This window comes from Etheostoma cragini, chromosome 24 (assembly GCF_013103735.1).
Source record: "Etheostoma cragini isolate CJK2018 chromosome 24, CSU_Ecrag_1.0, whole genome shotgun sequence".
Lineage (NCBI taxonomy): Eukaryota > Metazoa > Chordata > Actinopteri > Perciformes > Percidae > Etheostoma > Etheostoma cragini.
In genome coordinates this window covers 9,899,640-9,924,261 of record NC_048430.1, presented here as the reverse complement: position 1 = coordinate 9,924,261, position 24,622 = coordinate 9,899,640, and the positions used below count along the sequence as shown (strand labels likewise).

At 41.2% G+C, this 24,622-nt stretch overlaps 1 protein-coding gene across 2 annotated transcripts in view; it reads right to left on the bottom strand.

The window, feature by feature from the left end:
- hecw2b (HECT, C2 and WW domain containing E3 ubiquitin protein ligase 2b) overlaps nt 1–20,156 on the bottom strand; it is a 70,233-nt gene extending 50,077 nt beyond the window's left edge. Inside the window, exons 1-6 of one of the 2 annotated variants that reach the window (XM_034864198.1) lie at nt 19,507–20,156; nt 9,265–10,591; nt 6,220–6,327; nt 5,916–6,010; nt 5,631–5,706; nt 5,369–5,538 (exon numbers count right to left, since the gene is read on the bottom strand). In XM_034864198.1, coding sequence (XP_034720089.1) covers nt 5,369–5,538; nt 5,631–5,706; nt 5,916–6,010; nt 6,220–6,327; nt 9,265–9,664 — 849 coding nt within the window. In that variant the 5' untranslated portion in view covers nt 9,665–10,591; nt 19,507–20,156. The remainder of the gene's footprint in view (nt 1–5,368; nt 5,539–5,630; nt 5,707–5,915; nt 6,011–6,219; nt 6,328–9,264; nt 10,592–19,506) is intronic. The other variant, XM_034864199.1, reaches the window with a different exon arrangement.
- Between the last annotated feature and the right edge of the window lie 4,466 nt (nt 20,157–24,622).

Below are 24,622 nucleotides of genomic sequence, written 5' to 3'. Positions count from 1 at the left end.
ATCTGTATAGTGTCTTGAGATAACTCTTGTTATGAATTGATACTATAAATAAAATTGAATTGAATTGAATTGAATTCTTAAATTTTCTAATGACTGCCCAACAATGGACCTTTTTTCAACAAGCTGCTAGGCAATTCCCCCTTAGCCCTTTCCAGCCTTGTGGAGGTGTACAATTTTGTCTCTAGTGTCTTTGGACAGCTCTTTGGTCTTGGCCATGTTAGTAGTTGGATTCTTACTGATTGTATGGGGTGGACAGGTGTCTTTATGTAGCTAACGACGTCAAACAGGTATATCTAATTTAGGATTATAAATGGAGTGGAGGTGGACATTTTGAAGGCAGACCAACAGGTCTTTGAAGGTCAAAAAGGCAAAATAGCAGGGTTTTCAAATACATATTTTCCTCACCGTATATGTCTCTAGGCATAAGTGATTCCAAAACAGATTTTATTTGTAGGTAAGATTGAAATTCAGAGTCTTTCAGTCTAAATTGTGTTTAAACCTCCATAGGAGGCCGGGAAATAATTTTTTGTTTATTTCCTTAAACCAAATAGGAGGGAATTTAAGTGGTATAGAAGACATAAAAAAGCCAGCCTTGATAGCCAATTCATTTTTATAACATTGGTTCTACCCCATAGGGATAGAAGCAAAATGACATGAGTCAATCTCATGAAGTTCTCCCTTATCAATTTTTTAGAAGGTAATGTGCATTTAGCTCAACCATTTTTTCAATGGTAAATTGGATTTTAGTTCCCAGGTCATTATGCCATTTTGCTTCCAGCTGAAAGTGGCACAATAAACCCTGAGAGGCCACAACACAAAACTTTTTTTTTTTTTCAATTTCAATTCAATTTTATTTATTGTATCAATTCATAACAAGAGTTATCTCAATACACTTTACAGATAGAGTAGGGTTAGACCACAGTCCATAATTTACAAGGACCCAACAGTTCTAGTAGTTCCTTCCAGAGCAAGCAACAGTGCGACAGTGGCAAGGAAAAATGTCCTTTTAGGCAGAAACCTTGGACAGACCCAGGCTCTTGGTAGGCGGTGTCTGACGACCGGTTGGGGTTAAAATGAAGAGTGGCAATAACAGTCACAAAAAATAGTAGTTTGTAGTATTTCATGGCATAGCAGGACACTGTGCGGCATTACAAGGCACAGCAGGACGTAGCAGGGCACCGCACAGCGTAGAAGGATGTAACATGGCATTGCAGAACGTGTAGCGACACAGGCAAATAAACCACAACATGGTTTATTTGAGTGCGTTTAGAACGGTCGCGTAATGATTCACAAACAAATGTCAAGTTACATAACTCATAAACACAGAGAGAGACTGAGATTGAGCATGTACACAGAACCGGCCATTAGCCCCAGGCAGGAGGCAGACCCAGGACCACTCTGGTTCTTAAGATCATCAGACAGGGACCAGGGGTCTCATTTAAAAACGGGGCGTCCGCACAAAACAGGGCTGAAAATGTGTGTACGCCACTTCCCACGCAAAGGTTCTGATTTATAAAAAACTAACTTCACGGTAGAATGTGCAGTCTTCCACGCAAGAGCTTGTGGAGCAAGCCTCCGGGCCGCAGCTATTTGAAGCGCCGCCACACCCTCTCCTCAGTTCATTCGGCCTCGTCCTTGAGGAGATAAGCCAATGCACAGGAGTAGATACTAGTCCAGGTGCAGACTGTTTACCCGCTCGGGTGAAGGATGGGGGGGGAGCATTGATCACAATTTCAATCCAATTTAGGTTGATTTGGTGAAATTAGACCAAATCGATGTCCGTCAATCAATTCCACTTGTCCTCAGCGTCATACGTGCATCCAATTCATGAACTGATTTTTGCAGTCCGTCTACCTTTTCCGTCTAGAAAGCATCTCGACCGACTGAACCCTGATTGTATCAATCCCCATATGCGCTATCACAGACCGGTCTTAGATGTTCCGAGACAGTTCACTGGTCTGGTCAGCCCTCTGATGTAAAACCTTCATCCACTCAATCACTCCATGTAAGCACTCTTTAAGACAGCTTGTGGGTAAACTTGCTGGCGGCTGTTTTACCAATTTTCCAATAGGTCAGGGCAACTCCAAGTCCGACGATAAGGAGTCCCAACAACAGAATTCCAATTATCCAAATATCTTCAACGTCTTCCACAGTGAGAGCGTCAGGGCAGACCGCTTGCCGCGTAGCCTGCAGGGAATCTCCCACTGGGGCAGACCGGCTCACCCGGTGAAGCATGCTTGAGTGAAAAAATCTTGTCAATAGCGCTGAGTGACCAGTTAATCAATTCCATGTTGAATGTTCCAGGAAAACAGCAGGCAGGGAACAAAGAGAAAGGAGAAAAAATTCCACACGACAGCCAAGCTAAGATAAGAGGGGAGAGCAGGAAAAACACAAACTGCTCTCGCCAGAAGCAGGAAGAATAAGACAGAATACCAGCTGATCTGAATTGGGGGCTTATCTTATCTTTAATTTCTTTTTAAAAAACAAACTGAGAAAAAATTGAAGAACCCTTTTTGCAATTATGTAAGCACATAATGTAATCTGAAAACTGTTGCCTTGTTAAAAAAAATGTATGTAGCTGATCTCAGCTGGTATTCTGTCTATAATGGTACAATGGAAATTTCTAAGTGACCCTAAACTTTTGACCGGTAGTGTATGTAAAGGCAATGTTCTCTAAGGGAACATTAAGGGAAGATGTATGTATGCACGGTTTTATAAATCTTTTCTTTTGGGGGGGGGGGGGGGGCGTACGTCATTTTTGGCTTTTGGGCGTATGTACACTTTTAGTGAGGATCCTACGCACTTTTATAAATGAGAACGCTGGTGTTGTGGGCAGCAAAAAAGCAGGGCCAAGCTGAAATGCAAAAGCAATAACGTAAAGCTTTTCCCAGAATACTCCAAAATCATACAGATGAAGTGGTTTACCGTTTACCTTTTTTTCCTCAGCTTTCTCTTGGGACGGACTGCTGCTAATTTAGGTCACCGGTTGGGACATATTTCCTTTTGTCTAACTCTGGTTAGACAATTTTTTACGGTAGCAGCGCTACCAAGCGTGTGGAGTGAGAATGGATTACGGACTGAAAAGACGTATTTTAAGGGGAGTTGGACTATGCATTGTTCAGGTGCAGGTTCAGGTTCAGGTGTACAGGGATTGTTCTCTGAGTATTTGGGATTTATATGTATTTAGTCATGAATTTAGTTTAGAATGTAACATTTCTTTGTATGCTGACGATATCTTAATTTACATGACGGACCCATTGTCTTCCAAACCTGTAATTTGGAAGATTGTAGGAGACTTTAGTAGCTTTTCAGGGTATAAAATTAATTATGAAAAAAATGTGTTGCCCTTTCGTATATCAAAGTCCGGATTCAAGTATCAAGGAATCCATGTCACCCCCTCTTTTTCTTTCTTTTTTTTCGATGCAAACTTCACTCCAATACATGAGAAACTTTGTTAAAAAGGAATGTGTTGCCTCGATTTTTAGACTTATTTCAAAGTCTTCCAATTTTTCTTCCAACATATTTCTTCTGAGTAACAGATGAGAAAGTTTTTTATGGGGAGGAAAAACTTTAAGGCTATATAAAAAATTCGAAGACAAGAATTTGCCGTCCCAAATCTAATAATTTATTATTGGGCTGCAAATTTACATCACTTCTTTTCTGAAGACAGCGGTGTGATAAGGCATTCCGGGGGTTGTTTTGGAGTAGGCTACAGAAATTGGCTCCTGCTATCTAAAAGATTTTCCGTCCCATGACTCAATAATAAACATTTAAATGTGGATGAGGTCGTTACAGTACCATGACCACCTGTATTTATTTAAGCCAGAGTATGCGGACCGAAAGAGAGAGAGAGAGAGAAAGAAAGAAAGAGAGAGAGGCGTAGCAGGTGGAGGAGGGTGAAGCAGTGGGGGGCGGGCTGCGAGGCCCGGGACATTGGTGGTTCTTCCATGGGCGCTATGCCCGATATGCCCAAAGTGGGAGTGGGGCCTGTTGCTGCCAGATATTTGGGGTATTGATGTGTCCAGTGACAAAAACCCACCACACCGCAGCGCTCTCTCTCTCTCTCTCTCTCTCTCTCTCTCTCTCTCTCTCTCTCTCTCTCTCTCTCTCTCTCTCTCTCTCTCTCTCTCTCTCTCTCTCTCTCTCTCTCTCTCTCTCTCTCTCTCTCTCTCTCTCTCTCTCTCTCTCTCTCTCTCTCTCTCTCTCTCTCTCTCTCTCTCTCTCTGACTCAAATGAATATGGGCGGCCATCCAATTATAATGACTTCATCAACAGGACTGTGCTGGAGACATGAGCAAATATGAACCATTGTTTGTTATTGACAAAAACACACCCACTCCGCAGCCTCTCTCTCTGTCTCTGTGTCTACTCTGACTCAAATGAATATGGGCGGCCAGCCAATTAAAATGACTTCATCCACATTGTTCAAATCATTTAAATATTGAGCCAGGGCACAGACAATATTTTACATCACAGGAGCCTATAACATCTGTAGACTACTCCAAACATTCAACAAGAAGTCACTTTGTGAAATCAATGTTGTTGTCAATATTACATTGCAGCTTGGTTTGCGCCAGCCCTTCATTGTGATCTTACTCAAAACTGGACCAATATCAAAGATTTTTGGTAACATCAGTCTATTATACACAAATGCATAAGGAATTGGGGTCCAGGTAGAAAAAAACACAAAAGTACCCTTTAACATGCCCTCCTAAGTTAACGCCGTTTCAATAGCTAAAAGTTACAGGGCTAACATTGACGTTAGCTAGCCCCGCTGATCATCTATTGCAGAGTGCTTGGGCATCCCTATAGGTTACAAATTTTGGGTAAAACAATGGCGTGGCTAAACAATCTGAAAAGGTTTCATACAAAAGGTCTCAGGGGTAGAGTGGTCGGATGCCAATAGGAAGGTTGGTGATTCCATCCCTGGCCCTGCAGTCCCATGTCAGTGTCGTTGGGCAAGACAATGAACCCTGAGTTGATCCCAATGCTGCGCCATCGGAGTGTAGAGTGTAGATGTGTGTGAGTGTTTATCTGATGAGCAGGTGGCACCTTGTACAGCAGCCTCGGCCAGAGTGTATGAATGTGTGTGAATGGTGAATGGTTTCTGTACTATGTAAAAGCGCTGTTAGTAGTTGTTAAGACTAGAAAAGAACTTCCTTAGAACAGACCATTTACGTTTACAAATTGGTTGAGAATCACAAGTATATTTCCATTGAAAAATTAAAAAAAGTTTATATACACATTGTGATTTACTGCACGAGTAGTAAATTAGAGTCACAGATCCACATTCAACATTAACAGTTATTTCACTTCGTTTGGATGACATGGTGTGTGCATTCCTATAGGTGTGTGTGTTTATCCTGACCTCCCCATGCCACACAGGGTTGATGGTGTTGGCTATGATGGAAGAGCGTCTCTCCTGGCCATGGTGAGTGAACTTGTGGAGGCCGCTCCTCTTTCCGGGCTGAATGGACATCTTCAGGTAGGGGTCTGGGTTGAAGAACATGCCCTTCTTCAGACCCACCGCCCGAATGTCTAAAGTGGGAAAACACACATTCATAAGAGTGTGTGTTTATTTTTTTACTGGACCACACTACACCACAAATCCACTGAATCAGTCCTTGCACCTGATAGGGTGAAGCTGACTAGTTTTCGGCAGTGCTCAGTCTGTGATTGGTCCTCCACTTGGCCTTCACTGCCCACCTGAGAAAACAACCAATAGAAGAGCAGTATGAGTGGAAGAGAAGTCAAATAAAAAGATCAGAGGGAAAAAGAGAAAGACAGGAATAAATAAAGGGGGAGAAAAAGAGATGATGGTGAAAGATTGGACGTGGAGGAATGACTGTAGGGATCTGAGGGAGGTGTAGATTGCACACACACACACACACACACACACACACACACTGACATACCGGTACTCCAGGGTTCTTGACAGTGATGCAAGGAGTTGTTGCTCTTAATGCTCCACTTATACCATGATAGTATTTAAAGCAGATCTTAGTCTCTGCTGTGGAGAGAGAAAACATACACAAATAATGACATATCTACGATATAATCAATTTTTTTCTCTGACTTGACAAAGCTATTTCATATCCACAGGAGACACTATACAACGTATGTGAAAACATATATCCAGCTGTAAAATCTGTGGATTTCCCCTTTAAGCAATAGATGGATGTAACTAAGGCAAACACAGCGCCCATGGTCCCCACTCACACTCCATGAAGTAGGGTCCTTGCTCCAGTCTCCACACGATCTGTCCTCTCTGGGTGCCATTCACGCCACGATTCTTGGAGTCCCATACATTGGCCACACAAGTCTCATCTGTGAAACACACATTTACATTCACAAGACGTTAATTTGTGTTGCTCTGTCTTTTGTTTCAATTACACACTTGTCTCTAAACAGATGCTTTTGTAAATTAGGTATCAGTTGTAAGACATTTAGTTGTTCTTGAAGTGATTGTCAATCCTTAGCTTGTGGATGTGCTTGGCGTTTTTGATGTCCCTATTCAGGTTATCTCTGGATAAGTTATAGGCATTAACATCATCTGATATGAATGGAATGTCACGGGCCTTCAGCTGGAGTCTGACCTCACTGTTCACCCATGGCTTCTGATTAGTTAAAGTGGTAACACTGTTGATATGAGAGTTGACACAATCCAAAACGGAGGAGGCATGTGTGTCAATGTCCGTGTGCGAGTCATGGGTGGCCTGAGTTGCAAACACTCTCTGTTTTATCAAGACCCTGCTGAATTGCAGAGTCAGCTCCCTCTGGCCACACTTTGACCCTCCTTACTGTTGGTTTCACACGTTTGATGAGTGGGCAGTAGAAACAAAAAGGTGGTCTGAGTGGCCAAGATGGGGGAGGGGAGCAGCTTTGTATGCATTACCTACATTAGTGAAAAGGAGCATGATGAGGAACGTGGGGCAAGTAGCACAAGTTGAAATTAGACAGAGCCAACGATCCCACGCTCAGAAAGCCCATTCCAGTAGTGGGGAGTCAACCAAATTCAATGTCCCACCCTGGCTGCCACTGCTGCAAAGTTTCTCTGTGCTCCTTGTACCAGTGTTGACAGTGAGAGACTGTTCAGTGCAGCGTACTACACTGTTCATGCAAGAAGAAAAGGCCAGGAGGAGGGAGGGCAGAAATGCTCATCTAAATCTGCCTTTGCTCTTTAAATTATGAGCAATACTAAATTGCTAAAATGGTACTGCTATGTGTAGCCTACTTATTTTAAAGTGTTTACTGTTTACTGTGTAGCTGCTGCTCTTTTGATTTGCAATTTTTATGTCAGGGCTTGAAGGATGGCATCCCCCAGTACCTAAGGTACTGTAAGCAAATGAGTACCGTAACATTTTCGGGATTTTGATACAGAGTATCGGTTCTTGTGACATCCCTTCATTCAGTTAAAGTATTTTGTTCTGTTTGAAGTCAAAGACTTTTCAATGGTAAACTGTAATCATTACCATGGTAATTGGTAATGTGTCATGGGAGGATGAAAAGCTTGACAGACGTAACAGCAGTAATGAGAGGAGCCAGGCTTATGGCGGTTTTCCACTGCGTGGTATCTACTCAACACGCCTCGACTCTACTCGCCTTTTTTGGTTTTCCATTACAAAAACAACTAACTACCAGGGACTTTTTTTAGTACTACCTCAGTCGAGGTTCCAAGCGAGCTGAGGCGAGCTCAAAAGGTGACGTGAAAACCTGCAGACTGCTGGTTGGTCGGATCACTGCGTTGTTAGCAGACAAGAGTGCGGAGTGTGTGTCCAGAACAAATGGACATTTAAAAAACAAATCTAGCCAGACACCGACAGATTATCTACTCTCTGCACTATTTTCACTTATCAACTGTTCAATATTAAAGGCTGTTAGGGGCTTTATGTCGTTTCCAATATTGCACACTGTTACATAAAAAAAACAAGATAAGTTATCAAAGAAAAGTTTTTATTTAGCTTTTCAAGTAGTGCATCAAACCCTCCTGTACATCCCAGTCTTCTTCCTCTGCACCCTGTGACAGTGTCCACCCGGCTCTGCTGGCCCAGATGCATCCCAGTCGTTGTCATAAGTCTCTCCATGACTCTCATAAAGATTATACGAAGCCCAGCAGGTCACAACCAGAGATCTCACCGGTCGGACGTCGCCCACCAGACGGTCTGCGGCGGCGGTTTTGCAAAGCGTGAATGCTCTGAAACACAAACAGCATACATGTTGGTGCGTAATCATGGTTGCTAAAGTTCATGTACTTTATATAACGCTAGCGTATAGCGTTAGTAAATACTGACCGGGGCCCCTAACACATGCAAATGTTAGCTAACGTTACCAGCAAACTTAACTTACCCTTTTGTGTCGGCGAACAACAGTCATGTCGACGTCTGAACTCCGGTGGAATTCCCAAACCCCTGTTTTTTTTAGCGGTGATTTTTGTTGCTTCCTTCAGCTTCTTTTGAAACAAAACATTTCTTCTGGCTGCGACAGGTAGCCAAAGTGCTGTTGTGAGTCGCGTTGAAAATTACTTCATCACGCGTAGCTATGGTGACCAGCCACGCTAAGACGTTACTCATTTTGCAATGGAAAACGAACATAGAAAGAATCGTGTCGAGTAGAGGCGAGTCAAGGCGTGTCGAGGCAAGCTGTTACCAGCAGTGGAAAAACGCCATTAGTGAAAGGTCAATTAGGTGACCAGTATGTTTGCAGGCAGAGAAAGAAATATCTTAAAATTAAGCTTTTCAAAAGTGAGGATTTGCTGATTTTTGCTGCTTGTAAATTGATTAACTTTGGGTTTAGGATAGTATGTTTTACAAAATTTTAAGACATTAACTTTGGCTCTGGGAAAATGTGATGGTTGTTTTACTTCTTTCAGGAATTTTATAGTCTAAACCACATGGACAAATCTGGCCCTACACAGATTTTGATCCAGCCTGCATATCAATTTAGGTTCACAAAAACTTTTAGCTCACCTAGTTTTGTCACTTTTCCCAACCTTTTTTTTTCCTATGATGGCAGAAGAACTTTTTTCTTAACATTTTAAGGACTTTATGTCAACCAAAATTTAAGTGAGAAGACTATGTACAATATGTAATACTACAGTCAAAGATATTTCATTAAATAAAAGCATGTCATAAAAATTGCTATGTACAGCTCTTGCTGTCACATGAAAATCTTCCATGATACTCAAAACATAGACCTTAAAGCCCCCCTCCTGAAGCAGACTTTTTTAACACTTCTGTAGGGGGAGGTGCGTTTTAATTTGCTCACCAATGTGGTACAGGCCAATCCAGTCAGTGGCATCCACTTCCTCCTTGATGTCCCAGGAGATGACCAAGTGGCTATGGCCTAGAGTCAGCTGGTACGTAGATGCTGTGAGTGATGAGCGGCTGTCTGATGTCACCAGGTCTGTGTCACTATTGGCCCGCTGGAGCCCCACCACGGCTGTTTCTGGTTGGCTACCTGACGACATAGTAGAGGAGGAGGATGCAGAGCTCCCAACTGGGCCCTGCACCACCATGCTGCTGAGGTTTTCTGGACCAACTGTGTATGGCCGGGTGTGAGGGGTGCGCCGACGCACTGCCAAGAGGTGCTCCCGGGCACTGCCACTGGCGGACGATGAGGAGGAAGGGGACGAGGCAGAGGAGGAGGCAGTGGCAGCCATCGCCATGGTTCCCGCAGAAGAGGAGGTGGAGAAGGTAGGGGGCAAGAAGCAAAAGGGAGAGAAGGAAAGTTGGTGGTGGTGATATGAGTAGGGCTGAAGGTGAGGATGGTGGTGGTGATAGTGGTGTTGGGGGGAGAAGGGGAGGGAGGGTGATGGTGGGCAGGGGCGAGGGGGCAGGACAGCTGTTGCAAGAGAGGGGCGAATGTTGAAGGCCAAGTGGGTGGGCCAAAAAAGGAAAACAAAGAGGAGGAAGAGGAGGAGGGGTGCGGGTTAGAGAAAAATAAAGATAGGAACCAAGGGAGCACGTAGGTTCTCTAGCTTAAGTGGACCACTAGATCAAACTGATGCAGCAACAAATGGCTGAACAGATGAAGCGAAGAAAATGGAAAAAAATGGAGAAAAGATGGCCGTATGGAGGTACAGAAAGATGACTGGCGTAAACACAAGAGCTGTACACCGTGCAAAGCAAGTTAAAAAAGAAGACGTTTGGGTTTCTTGATTTACATGTCTTTGGCCCTGCTGCCCTTGGATAAAGAACTTCAGAGGTCCCAGCTTCTACTAGTCATCATTCAAGTTGCTATGAGGCAGTTTGAATCATAGTTTAACCTTTTTTTGCCCTACGATCAGGCATGGATATGTTTCCACTGTGAATGTTGATGTTGATTTATCTCTCTTAACGCCCTAGGACACTTGTCCATTCTGTCAACTACTTAAGTGTCAAGAGCAAAGCAATGTCTTGCATTGAGGGACTAGAGTACTTTGTAAATCATTCAGGTACCCATTATAAAAGAAAGTGGTAGATGTCCAGAGATGGACAAAAAATTAAGCATAAAGGCGATCTGGAAATCCTTCTGGTGCTGTGTCTAGGAGGAGGGGGTGATGACGGGGCGTTCCTATGATCCACAGAGAGGAGAAGGGAGGTTAAAGGGAGACCTGTGGGAGAGAGAGGAAGAAAGTCAGATTGGGGGAAGAGGAGGACAACCTGGACAAAGGAATCGTATCAATCTTCTCATCTAACTCAGAGCAATAATGTCAATAGGATAATTGGCCAAAATGGCTTTTAATTTACAAAATAACATGTTTTTGTAATATCACATTTACTCGTGTCTCACTCAAAACAGCATGAATGTTTTTTTCTCCAAGTTTTTATGCGTGTGGAAGCATCAGAAACACCAAATAACACCAAATCCAAGAATAATATAATATGGGCAATTTAAGCACTTTTCATGTGCCTTACATATTGTTTTTGTGTTGAACCAATGATTTATTATAATGTTTCTTCTTCTGGTTTAGGGATGTAACGATTACCGGTGTTACGGTAAACCATGGTAGAAATGTTGACAGTAAAAACTACAGTTTTCATTTTAAATATACTCATTATTGTGACTGATATTGCCACTCTTCATTTCAACCCCAACCGGCTGTCAGACACCGCCTACCAAGAGCCTGGGTCTGTCCCAGGTTTTTTCCTAAAAGGGAGTTTTTCCTCGCCACTGTTGCACTGTTACTTTCTCTGGAGGGAACTTCTCTATCTTCTGGAGGGAATTTCTCTATTTTACCCCAATCCCTTACCTCTTACCCTAGGTTTTGCACGTTCACGTGAGACCTAGTGCTGTCCCATTACTCTTTTTGATTAAGGGCTAGAGCTAAGATGAAGGCGTGTAAACCCCGTCAAACCAATTGAGGACGCGAGCTTACTTGTAAACAAGGGCTATTGTACAACAAGCAACAATGGCTGCCACATCAACCTGAGAGACCCATAAGTGTAAGTATTTTTGGATTAGATAACTGATTTAAAAATTACAACAGTCTTGTTTTGTGGTCCTGTACATACTCTGTATACTTGCAACCATGTTCTTAATTGAAACTTTTTAAAAATTGCTAGCTTACTATGCTAACGCTAATTGCTAACAGTAACGTTGATTTGCACAATGGTCCGCATTTCTCTGCCTTGAATGGACTCCATGCATGTCTACAGTTTTAACCATTAGCAGAGAATTTAGTTTGATATCAGCAAACACTACTTGCTTTGGAGACATCGATACATGCTTTACATGTCCCGTCCTGTGTCACACAGGGACGCAGGGGGACACAGCAGCTGATCCACTTTCTGGCTGAAAACGAGCAGAAGTTTCTTAAATCATGTGCTCATGCTGTACCCATTCATTATTGAATTGATCCTGTTTTTATTGTAAAAATGGGTAATAATATCCTGTTAATGCACTTGTATATTGTTCTTGGTTATGATACGGGACACTGATGAAAGAAAAGTGAGGGAAGGGTTACTGGCCAACTGTGCCTTTTTATGTGTGTGACATGTGAGTTATGGTTCTAGTAGTTGATAATGGTTATGTAATATAATTAGTTTTATGTAAGGTTTTTGCCTGTTATGTTTAAATTATCGGGCAATAAAGACAGATTTTTGTTAACAAAGTGTTTTTCTGAACATCAATGACATTCAAAACGATGATGACTGAAACAGATATCCAGCACGCCAAGCGTGTCTATAAACATATGTACTGCAAACAGACCTAAGTACTACACAGATAAGAACATCTGCCTCTGCACCACCAAAGTGAACATAAAATACACTTTTAAATGTAGAAATATAGAAATGCATGGTGATGTAACCAAGTGGTGTCCCATTTCATAGGGTTATGTTTTCTCCCCTAGCCCTTCTTAAGGGGGTGTGGGGGTAAGGGATAGGGTTCAGAAGGAGAAATGGGATTCAACCTTACTCCACTACATTAGACTACAATAAGCCCATTACTTTTGTTTTTACCTCTTTGGTATTCTACGCGTCATTGTTTTTATTTCCCTCCCCCTCCCCCACACGCCTCATTTAAATGTTTTATTTGACAGAGAGAGAGAAAGAGACTTCCGCTAAAGGGTCTACCACATTTCACCAATCAAACGTTGTTGTGCAGTCTCGTCATGTGACCATACTCAATCTCAGCGGCTGGACAGGTTAGCTTTACAGTTGTAGCCAAACAAAAATGTCAGAATCAACTATCGGCAATGCAGACACAGTCGAGGAGGAACACCCCTGGCCACATGTTGATTTTCAGTTGCGTTAGAGCAATTTGCTAGCAATGTGCAACAGCCAGTAAACAGACTAGTGTGTTTACTTTTAAAAAGTTAAAAGCAATGTCTTGAAAACAATGTTTGTCGGTTTGTGTATGCTGCAGCCAGGTTAGGAAAATATGCATTCTAATTATCATACTTTTGTGTCTGTGAAGAGGTCAAGACCGGCCCTATTGTCTCTCACCTTCCCCCTCTCTTCCTCTGCCTCTAAAGAACTGATTAGGCCATATCTATCATTGAGCGTACACAAGGAAGCTCATTGTTCCCACAGGAAAGGTAATTGCTGTCCCAGTCTTTGGGAGCCACTCCTGTTGGGCCAGACATGATTGGAACAAAGAATGTGTATTTAGGTAGTTTGAAAATAGGTGGCACTGACTATGGCTGCACGATTATGGCCAAAATGATAATCACGATTATTTTGATTCATATTATGATCACGATTAATTACCACAATTATTTGTTGATTTTAACCAAAACATATTCTATTGTCACACGGGCTATTTATAACTGCTTTCACATCATATAAATGAAAATTAGCTATCTGAAATAAATAGCGTAGGATAAATATATACACAGTACATATTTTCTTAATGTATTTCTGAGAAAGCTCCTTCACTTGTTTTTAACAATAACTGATTAAAAAAGCTAGGGAGAGAGAGGGAGTGCAATGGAAGTATGCTACTCCCAGAGAGACGACGGACTTATTTTGAATGGGTCCACTACGGGTCGAATGGCGGCTCAGCGGAGTTACACACGTTGTGTGTATGAAATTTGTGTATCATCACAGCGCTGCTTTTTTATTAACTATGATATTCTGGCCATGGGTCACATCTCTCGCCCAGGTCCAGCAGGCTCCGTCTCACACGCTATTACTCTACGAAAAGTTTCTTGCCTTCAATAACGTGTTTTTCTCTGTGGAGGCCACAATAACAGTTACAGTTACAAGCAGAAACACTGGTACAAATACAGGTTTGCCTCTCATGCTTAACAATATACAGCTGTGTTAATAACAATCAAAACTGTGGACAAATGTTAAAAGTGTGGACGGGCGCCACTGGGTGGCAAAAAAAGAAACAAACAAAAAAAAGAAAGAAAGTGCAATTCGTTGAAATGCTGGCTTTGCAAAGATATCTCTTTAGCAATGAAGCAAACTACACTGTGTGTGAGAGCACACCATTTCCTGTTTGTTTGTTGACTAAATGCCCCGGTGATTGTGTACTGTCGGGAAGACGGAGACGGTCCATCTGCACCGGATGATTGTGTTTTAGGTACATATATATTTGTTGTGTTGCCGTGTTTAGTTGCTACGGTTTTACAACTGCAACATATCGGCTCACTCAGGTAAAGTGGGTCAGTGCTCCCACACTGAAGCTGTCGTGTTTGGCTATGAAACCAACTCCATCTTTCTTCTTTTTCATTCATCAACTAGCATTTTCGCCTCACGTGACTCTTTTGCTGCAATCTGTGGTAGACTACGCCTGGAGTTGCGCCTTCCAGCACAAACAAAAAAAAGCATGTAAATGTAAATTATCGCGTACGGAAAAGTTATAAACCTCATCTTTATTTATCATGCGATTACTTGATTTATGCCCTATCACGACAGGCCTAATTTTGCTTTTTCTTCCTGCCTTGCAATATCGGCATTTTTCTTGGTTAGATGCTCATTCAGGGACAAATTTGTCCCCTGCAGCTCCCTGCCCTGTCTCAGTCGTTCCATTTTGGCTTTTCTATTTATAAAGCCTACTATAATGTTCGGTGTGACGTAACTGTCCTTCCGAGTAATTGTGTGAGATGCTGAGATGGCGTTTGCTTGTATATTAATATTGTGGCTTTCAAGGAATTGAATCACTTGATTTTCCAAGGGCTCTTGCTCACTCTTACTTCTTCACCTTTTTTCTTATCTGTCTCTCAAGCATAGGTTTGTTGTCCACTTATCAATTTATCCATTCGAGAATATTGTTCCATGTCATCTACTCGTCTCTCCAAGTCAGTTATTTTATCCTTCTCTTTTATTAGAAAGTTGAGCTCCTGTTTCATGTTTCTGTTTTTATGTGATAAATGTGCTGGTTTCACTGTAAAGTGTCTTTGAGTAGCCTACCATGTAAAGCACTATATAAATAAAATGTATTATTATTTTGCCTTGGCCTTAAAAGTGAGCAGAGGGATTTAATGTTCCTCTGGAAATGGACCCTAATGACAAGGCTTAATTTCAAACCCTTATTCACAACTCAAGGACATGTTTTACAACCATATGCAAAAATCTCTATAAGCTATATCTAATTCTTTGTCAAATTAATGTTCATACAGAACAATCAGAAAGGGACAACAACTAGAAAAAGAAGTAAGTGACTTCAATACATGCTGTGAGCATGTGTGTGTAAAACAATATTCATGTTTTTTATTTTTCTGTGTGTGTGTGACTGTACCTAAATACAAAGATGAAGAAGCATTGTGGTGTTCCCAGTGTGATGAATGTAAACTAAACTACATACGTACTGTATAAAGGCCACGTTATTGGTCCGGGGATGTGAGACTAATTGAGGTTATGAAACCAATGTAAGCTATAATAAAAAACATTAGCCTACATATTAGGGAGTAACACAAACTGTCCTTTATATCGGTACATTAATATTGTCACACTTAATCTTTGGAGCATGTCCTGTGTGAACAATGTCAGTGGCCACCCGGGCAGCAGCCACCGGGCAGCAGCCACCGGGCAGCGGCCACCGGGCAGCTTGAATATCCTGGCTTAATCCCTAAACCTGGTTTCGTGCAACAGGCCCCTGTTCTTTTGGAAGGACTGAACATATCTTACAAATGTTTTATTGATTGGTCAAAACCATTTGTGAATTATGGATAATTAACTGCTAAGATCAGCCCTTGGCAAAATTCTTTAATAGACAGTGGACATGTTTCTTCACCAATCTTGCTCATTTGTAGTAAATCATTTGCTCATTTGTAGTAGCTCATTTGCTTGCTCATTTGTAATGCGTACTTTGTACAGTCCCACAAAGTAGCAATACCAATTCTGGTGTAGATAGGATCAAAATTAATGAAGTTCTATACATTTCTGAGTTTTTCATATTATGCAAATTAGCCAAAAATCCATCATGGATCTATTTCTGTAAAGCACATTGTGCTGCATATGTGTGACACATTTTAAGTCAATCAAACTTATGGCCTGAGGGGCGTTTCCTTCCTAAAATCATTTTTTTATCTGTTGGTCCACCATTTTGCCGATTGGGAACCAAATGCACATCATTTCCAGTCATTGGGCCATTGTGCAAGCGGCTATTTACGGGTTCTAACCCTTTGGTAGGCAGGTAGGCAGGCGACAACTTAAAAACTAAAGTAATCTAACAGGTAAGCAGGCGGAAAACCAGACACACCGAGCATGAGACAATTAAATCAAAGGAAGAGAAGACAGCACAGAACACAACTTAAAACGAAACACACAGGAAACATGCTAACAGGATAAACGAACCGACAAAAGACAAGGGAAACACACAAGGCGTTTCTCAATCTGTGTTCTTCTATGGACTTGTGTTCTTGTGTTCTTGTGAAACGTCATGTTTGCTGGCCAAAGTACTGACCCAATACACAAGTTAGTATTTCGCCAAGAACAGTTAAAATCCCCGGTTGTGATCTCGACACGCCCATTTTACCAAGGATACATTGGATGGTAACTTGTGTGAACTTGGCCGGGCCGGTATCCCAGCATTCAATTCGGGTGTAAAGCGCATATGGTTTCCAGTATACAGATTTTCACAATTTACGTCTATTATTAAATCAATGAATTCATTTTTAAGATATTTTAAGGCAAGAAATCAGCTGTGTAGGTTTTGAAATTAGGCAGTTCAAGGAAAAGTGATGGTGAATTAAAAAAGCCTTCAGAGTTGGAAAGCTCAACAATCCCCGGCGGGCATAGCAAGCTCGCCAGCCGGGAATGACTCTCGCGAGCCGGTCAGTCAGTCAGCTCACAGACCACTCTGGCCCCAAATTTAGACAGACCCCTCTGGCCCCACATTTAGACAGACCACTGCAGCAACAACAATGGCAGAAGAAAGCCAGGTCCACAATTGTAAGATATTAAAAAAATGTTTTTACCACTGTTACCACTTTTACACTATATATATATATATATATATATATATATATATATATATATATATATATATATAGCTTGCTTGCTAGGGGACTCAGTTCTCAGTCTAGCACCAACTATGGTGCAGAGGGAGAGAGTAGGAGAGCTATGGACTTTAAATGTTTTACAATATAGACATTATTTAATTAGTTCTTTATGTAATGTGTAGGTATGGGGCTCTTTTAAGGGGAACTATTATATAGCATTTTCAGGTTCATACTTGTATTTTTGTGAATCCATTAGAATATGTTTACATGCTTTAATGTAAAAAAAAAGAAAAAAAGTCTGTTTCTCTTCCCATGGCTGCTGCACCTATATTCACCCGCTGTACAAAACGCTGCTGGAGCATCTGACTCTTTAAGCCCCCCTTCCTGGAAAAAAAAGCCTGCTTTGATTGGCCAGCATGTTTCCTGGACTCTCCGCTGTGCTCCAGTTTTGTTTCACTAGTAGCCGCTGGAGCTACTGCAACAGAGTGCATAGCAGGACTTTGAACTGTGAAAAATCATAAATAAAGGATTCTAAACCAAAAACTACAGAAAAGGACATGTCCTAGCAGTAATGTGACCTGAAATTGACCGGTATTGGCCACCAAAATGACAGCTATCTAATGTTAGATTGTAGCGGAACGTAGCAGCACTTTCTACCGTCAATAATCACAAGGCTAATGAACCAAGTACAACCCAACCAGACATGTTGCAGCAGCAATGCAATCCGATATTGGGGAGAATTTAACATTGGCATCCAAGATGAATGATAATTTATTGTCGTTAGCATGTAGCTACTATAGTTACCAGTGAACACTAATAGAGTATAGCCGCACTTTCTACAGTCAAAAAACACAGATTAAAGGCTTTTAAACCAAATACTACATAACCAAAATGTTTCAGGAGTAATGTGAACCGGAATTGGTGAGAATTTAACAACATTGGCAGCCAAGAAGACATATTTTACTGCCGGTAGCATGTAGCTACTTACAACCTGGAGCAGATGACCAATCGGAGAAGTTCGGGCTAAGTGTTGCTTAACAATCAGCCGAAAGTAGAAAAAAACTGTTGAAACTGGAGCGTTCAGAACAGTTGGAAACCTGAATGTTTTAGCTCACAGGGATTTATCTAAAATAAGTTTTCCTCATTATTTGTTTGGCCACGTTTAACATTAAAATCCAACATAACCTTGTAGATATGACAGAAAATACATAAAAGCATAAAATGCCCACTTTAAAAGATGTTTATGTTGAAATAAATATAACACATGTTGCATTTCATTGTACTGTATTGTTTTAGCCCTGTTTTGGACATAATGTGCAAAAATAGATTTTCAAATAGATCAAGATGTGTTTTTTAGAAGGAACATTTGAACGTCATTTTTGGTTTTGGAATGATCAAATGAGATGAAGATGAGAAGAGCATATTGTTTGTGCCATCTTGCACCCCTATGCTTTATCATCTATTTCAAAATAAATGGGACCATAATTTATAAAATGAACATTATGCTGTACTGTAGAAGACGATTGAGGCTATTATCTCATTACATACATATTTATTAAGGTACAAACTAAGTGAGAAGTAGGGTATTTTCCCATAAACTTCTATAGAAAAATACTTTTTTTAACCAATGGAGTTGCCCCATGCCAGAAAATGGCTAGAATGCAGATTTAACACACTTCCGCATTGGCTTCACTTTTCTGGCCCGGAAGCTTCATCTCTTATTTTTTAGAAGCATTGATGATGAAGGATGTATCAAATATCAGGTCAATAGGCATAGTAGCCAAAATAGGCTTAATACACTTGAGAATCTCCCTTGTATTCGAGTGCAGCAGAAGCGGAGTAGTGGTGGAGTTCAAGGGATTATACTTCAAATTCACCTGAATGATACATAAATGATATTCCTCCTACATGAATCTTATCCAGCATCACCCACATAGGCCTACTTCTTTAGCATTCACTGATAATGCTGCACATCTAAATTAAAATGTTTTGCAAAGACAAGGGATCCTGTTGGGCTATCCGTTTTTAGTGATAAACACATCTGCAAGAGAAATACTGGTGCATGCTAAGGGGATTACAATCCGTACACGAAGCCATTAGATAAACTGTTATTCTGTGATTGATTTGATTGTGAGCACACATCTCTGATCTGATCTGATCTGATTTGTGTGTGTGTGTGTGTGTGTGTGTGTGTGTGTGTGTGTGTGTGTGTGTGTGTGTGTGTGTGTGTGTGTGTGTGTGTGTGTGTGTGTGTGAGTGAGTGAGTGAGAGAGAGAGGTTAATCACGGTTGACTATTCGCTTTTTGCCTAAAGCCTCTTAGATTTTACTACAACGCATGATGCTGTAGATTTTAGTTTGGCTTTGTTGTTGTTTGTAGGCCTTTGTCACTGTTGCTCACATCACAGCATGACTTCATCATCTCACAATACCAGCCCAGTCGGAGGCAGCCCTTTACAGAGCAATAACCTACAGATTGATGACTGAAAAGAAAATGTGATGAAATATATTTCCGTGTAGGAAATGTCAGTTAATGGCTTGATGGCAACATTACGCTGCCAGATCCACATAGTAACCCCTAACGTTACACAACGAATATCTGTCTATCAGGCTATACAACGGAGGCATCACTTACCTTTGCTACGGCGATTTAACGTCGTTTACGACCACACCTTCATGCAAAAGAATCACTGAAGAAGTCGTTTAGTTATGGATGACGGACCTCCATGCGGCCCGGGCACTGCCGATCCTTCATCGGCTTCCAAGCCGACTCCGGTGCTCCAGATCCCGGGCGCTGCGCCGCTGACCCTCGGTAATACAGCCTCAGGTCAAAGTGAAAAAGAAATTGTTCGTTTATTATTATTCCCGTTTTTAAATCATAGTTGCCATATATTTCTCTCCACAGCGTCGTTTATTTCTTCGTGAAGCTGCAAGGTTGCATGAGACGCGTTCATATCTTATTTATTTGGCTGGACCGCTTCACATCCGCCTCCCCATTTCCGCTGCTCCACACACTTTACTTGCGTACGCTCCCATGGTTAAAGGACATAAAACGTGCTAGAATACATCCATAAATAAAACCAATCGCATTCCGTTTCTGACGACATATTTCCTTTTTATGCGGGTCAGGATAGGAACTCTTTTTTAAAGGTAGGCCTTGTTTGTTTGTGGTAGTGGCCAGTATCCTCTCGAAGCTCAGCATCCAAATAACTGAACCTCCCTTTGGAATCACGGGTCGCAATGCCCTCACTGACCAAGGAGCAGACTACCTAACAACTTTTTTTAGTCTTATTTGCATATTACCATTTTAAAGCTAAACACATTTTAACACATTTGAGGGGAGAAATAAGCAAAACTAACAACGGAGATCTTTTGGTAACATTGGTGTGAAATATATTGTATGAAAAAAAATTATAATTGGACGTCGTGGCCACGTGTTATTAAAGGAGAATTCCTGTCGGTTCCAACACGTAGCTCAGTTGTTTATAAATTCGGAGCGCTATCAGTAGCATGGATGTATTAGGAGAACTGGATGCAGTGTTCAGTGGGAAGGCCTACGGTGGCCGACAGGTGCAAACGCCCTGCAATCTAAAAAAAACACGCGAATGGACCAAACATTAACTTAAGCAAATTAAGAAAATGTCATCATTAATATGAGAAACAGTATACGCAGCATTTAACAAACGCGCTGCAAATACACACAACACAACCAAATAGACAAACGCGCTGCAAATACACACAACCAAATACACAAACACGCTGGAAATACACAAACGATGCAAAAAGAAAAGCACACAAACTACAAAAAAAGAAGTGATGCAAAAAGAAAAGCAGATGCAACAAAAAAACGCTGCATCTAGATTACACAACAAAAGTTCTCCAGGCCTCTAGAGGGAGCGCTGAATGGAACAGCTGGATTTTTGAGACAGAGAGCAAGTCGACATGTTCAATCCATAGACTGTATTTTATTAATTAATATTAATTAATGAAATATTATACAGTCTATGGTTCAATCTCAGCACTCCAAATCTCAAACAACACAGCTACGTGTTGGAATCGACCGGAATTCTCTTTTAAGAAGGAACAAGATGAATTTATTCAAGTTCCAGATGTCCTAAAACTAGGGGACGACTACAGTAGGCCTAATGTATGCATGAAAAAGATCACTAGTCAACTAACAAGTTGCTTATGCATCAATTTGTGACACGTACCATACAAGATGCTAAAAAGAGACTTCTGTCAATACAGTAAAAATGTACCTAACGAAGTTGGTTCACTGCTGGCTACAAGCTAGCAATGAAACACATCAAAGGCTGTCAGTTGAATGGCGTTTTGAGCTTATGTTTGCAATCAAACAATCATAGATAGCTAAAACGTTTCTGAAATGATTTCCATCTTCTGTTATTGCTTGTAATGAGAACACTTTATCATGTCATGGATTTCATAAATATCAGTATGACACGTTATGCCGTAAACAGTTTAAATCTGAGCATTCCTGACTCAAATCTGCACTCGACTCACATCGGGGAGTGACAGTGTCGACCAATGTTTCCAGCTGAAAAGGGAAGCCAATGTGCAAGTGCCTTAAACCTGTATTTTATCTAATTTCCAGCAGGGGGAGACTTTACTGGCTCCAAAAACTAGCCCCTAATGGCCTAATGCTTCCATGATTTAATACCTCAATTAACATTTACTAAGAGTTTAGGGCCTTAGTCTCTAGTTTCAAGTCTTCTTAAATACAGTCCCCCGGGTCTGCTCGCGTCCATTATGCACGTCCATCATGCCTAGTTTAATAACTCTGGATTTGGCTAATAGTGAATGTTAAAATGTTAAAAACAGGACGTTATAAACAAGGACACTTTAAGTGTTCTGGCTGGTAAGTTGATATACCACCTAAAAAAATGATCCGCTGAAATATAGAAGTTTTTTAGCCATGCAATGTCTATGTGAAAAGTCTTTCTGGGCTATAGGGTGGAGTACCACCGTTATCAGCTGAGCCCATGGCGGCTTTCAGACAATTATTTACTAGCAAGCTACCAAACGCATCATACTATGTCTCGGCCAAATTAAATGTTATCAGCAAAAGACTTGGGAGCAATGTGTCACATCTAGTGATGGGCAAATGAAGCTTTGGCGAAGCACTGACCCACTAAGAGGAATTGTTTAGAAAATGGGTTCATTACTAGAATCTTCAGTAACAGCGACCTTGGCTGGTGAAGGGCCGAGGCTGCATCTAAATGATCCCAACAAGATACTTGTGACACACACGTATACTAACAATGGGATTTCATTCTTTTTAAAATAAAGATTTATGAATTTGTGTTTTGGTGTTAGGGAAACAATGGATGTGCTGGGAAAATATGGCACAAGCTGGGTGTGCTTGTGTAACAATGGGAAGAGGGTATATGGGATAGGGAACAGTCAACGATTTTTATTAAGGAGCATTAGTTTTTCCACAATTTTAGGACTGAGTCTGTTTCTTTTTTTGCTCACAACCTTTCCACATTTAGAGAAGTTTATGTTTAGCCAGTATAAAAAGGTGAGGGGACACATTTATCCAGTACACCAGTGGGTCGTCAGATCTTTCCAGCGGTGGAGCCGTCATGTACGGCTGTTCCTCCACTGTAGCTTCCATACTGAGGAAAATAAATCGATACAAAAAAACAAATGATTGTCACTGTAGAGGCTGCTACAAACCAAACGCAACTTTTTTCATGTTTTGTGCTACTATTCAGACTCAAAACGAGGTGGTGCCAGTTGCAGTGGCAGCACCTGACCAGTCTCCGCTTGGCGGTGGCGCTGCGAACCAATCAGCTGCTGCTTCGGACGTCATATGTCACATGATTTTCCCGTACCAAAGCAACCTTCGGAGCAGTGGTCCAAATGGAATTGTAGTTAATAGTTTGAAGCTTCAGTGTGAGACTGCCATCGCTGGTCACATCCCTCCATGAGCCTCTGTACCAAATTTGGCTTCATGAGGCGCTTTAATCAACGTTTATTAGTTTGGTCTAAAAACTAAATGCATTTAAATGGGAAATTTGCAATTCTTCCGCCAAAGTAAATGTTATCAACACAAAACCTGTGATGATTGTTTGGCATGCCGCCCGAAGGCTCTTTACCAAATTTGGTAAAGATAGGCCATTAGGGGGCGTTATAATCAACACAGACGTAGATTTTAATAATAATAATGTGTTCTTTAATAATCAATTTATTAATTATTAATAACAATTTGCACTCTGTTGTTATTACACACATGCCTGAGGTACTGAGTACCTATACATGCACTAAATGGAGAGATGTCAGCGTGAGGGGGGAAAGGCACCCCAAGCAGTTAGGGGTTCGGTGCCTTGCTAAAGAGCACCTTGGCGGTGCCCAGGAGATGAACTGGCACCTAACCAGCTACCAGTCGACCACCTCAGACTGAGCTACTTCCACCCCCTTATCCTTTCTGAGGTTGACTGAGTCATATATGATGCCAAATGGCACTTATGTTTCATAACTTTGTAACTTAATAACATAACTAGCAGAAACATGCTGTCTTTTGGAGCTAAAAGTAAGAAGTGTCCCCGTTCTGCTGATGTCTTTGTTGTCTTCCTAGCCCTTACATATGGTTTTGTAGCCGGGCTAAAAGCCCAGAGTTTTTCAGGTTCAATGTGCAATTAATCTACACTGTTACATGGAAAACTGATACACTTTATGTAAATGTAAATAATTTGTCAGTTATATGAGTTAAACTGTTTATTTTGCACTGGATGACTCAAAATACATGTAACTGTTTTAGACAACACAAATGCTCATGTGGCATTGCTGTGTGTGTGATATCACTAATCTGCAAGATTCATCTTAAGTTTTATTAATAGTGATTACATTTTCTCAACAACAAAAAATTCCATCTCAAGGAGTAAACAAGTTAGAATATTGAATTTGATATTTTTTAAGTATTTTCTCAGTTTATTGCAAATTACTCAACTGTACTAAATGTGCTCTTAATCCAGACAAGGATATCGGATTATTACAGTATTATTCTGGGTTTAAAAAAAATATAAACTGGGATAAATAGACTGTTAAAAATAATGTTCTGATTGTTTTATGATTCAGTAGGCAAATGTAGTTTACTAACGTTTTTTAAAACGTTTAAAAACATTTTCTATACTATATTTTCTATACTATATTTTTGAACAATATTCCTAACATTATTCAGTGACTGGGAAACAGGGTTCACACACAAAGCCCCACCCCTTCCAGCAGCGGGCCTGTCCCGCGCCTTGCCTACATCGAGTGCAGTGACCCATGAGAGAAAGAAGAAACATAATGGAAGCAGACGGTTAGGATAGGAGATGAAGGGTGGCAAATAAATATAATACCTTAGTCCCTGACAAACAAAAGGAATTTTTTTTTCACATTAATGTAAATGTGCTGTATTTATATAGCACTTTTCTAGTCTTAACGACTACTCAAAGCGCTTTTTACATCATACATTCACCATTCACACACATTCATACACTGTGGCCGAGGCTGCCGTACAAGGAGCCACCTGCTCATCAGATAAACATTCACACTCCAATGCGCCGCACTGGAGGCAACTCGGGGTTCAATGTCTTGCCCAAGGACACTTCGACATGGCACTGCAGGACCAAGGGATCGAACCACCAACCTTCCAATTGGCAGGCAACCGCTCTACCACTGAGCCACAGCCGCCCATTACACATTACAGTTAAAAGAAAAGAAATAATCACAACAGAACAACATCG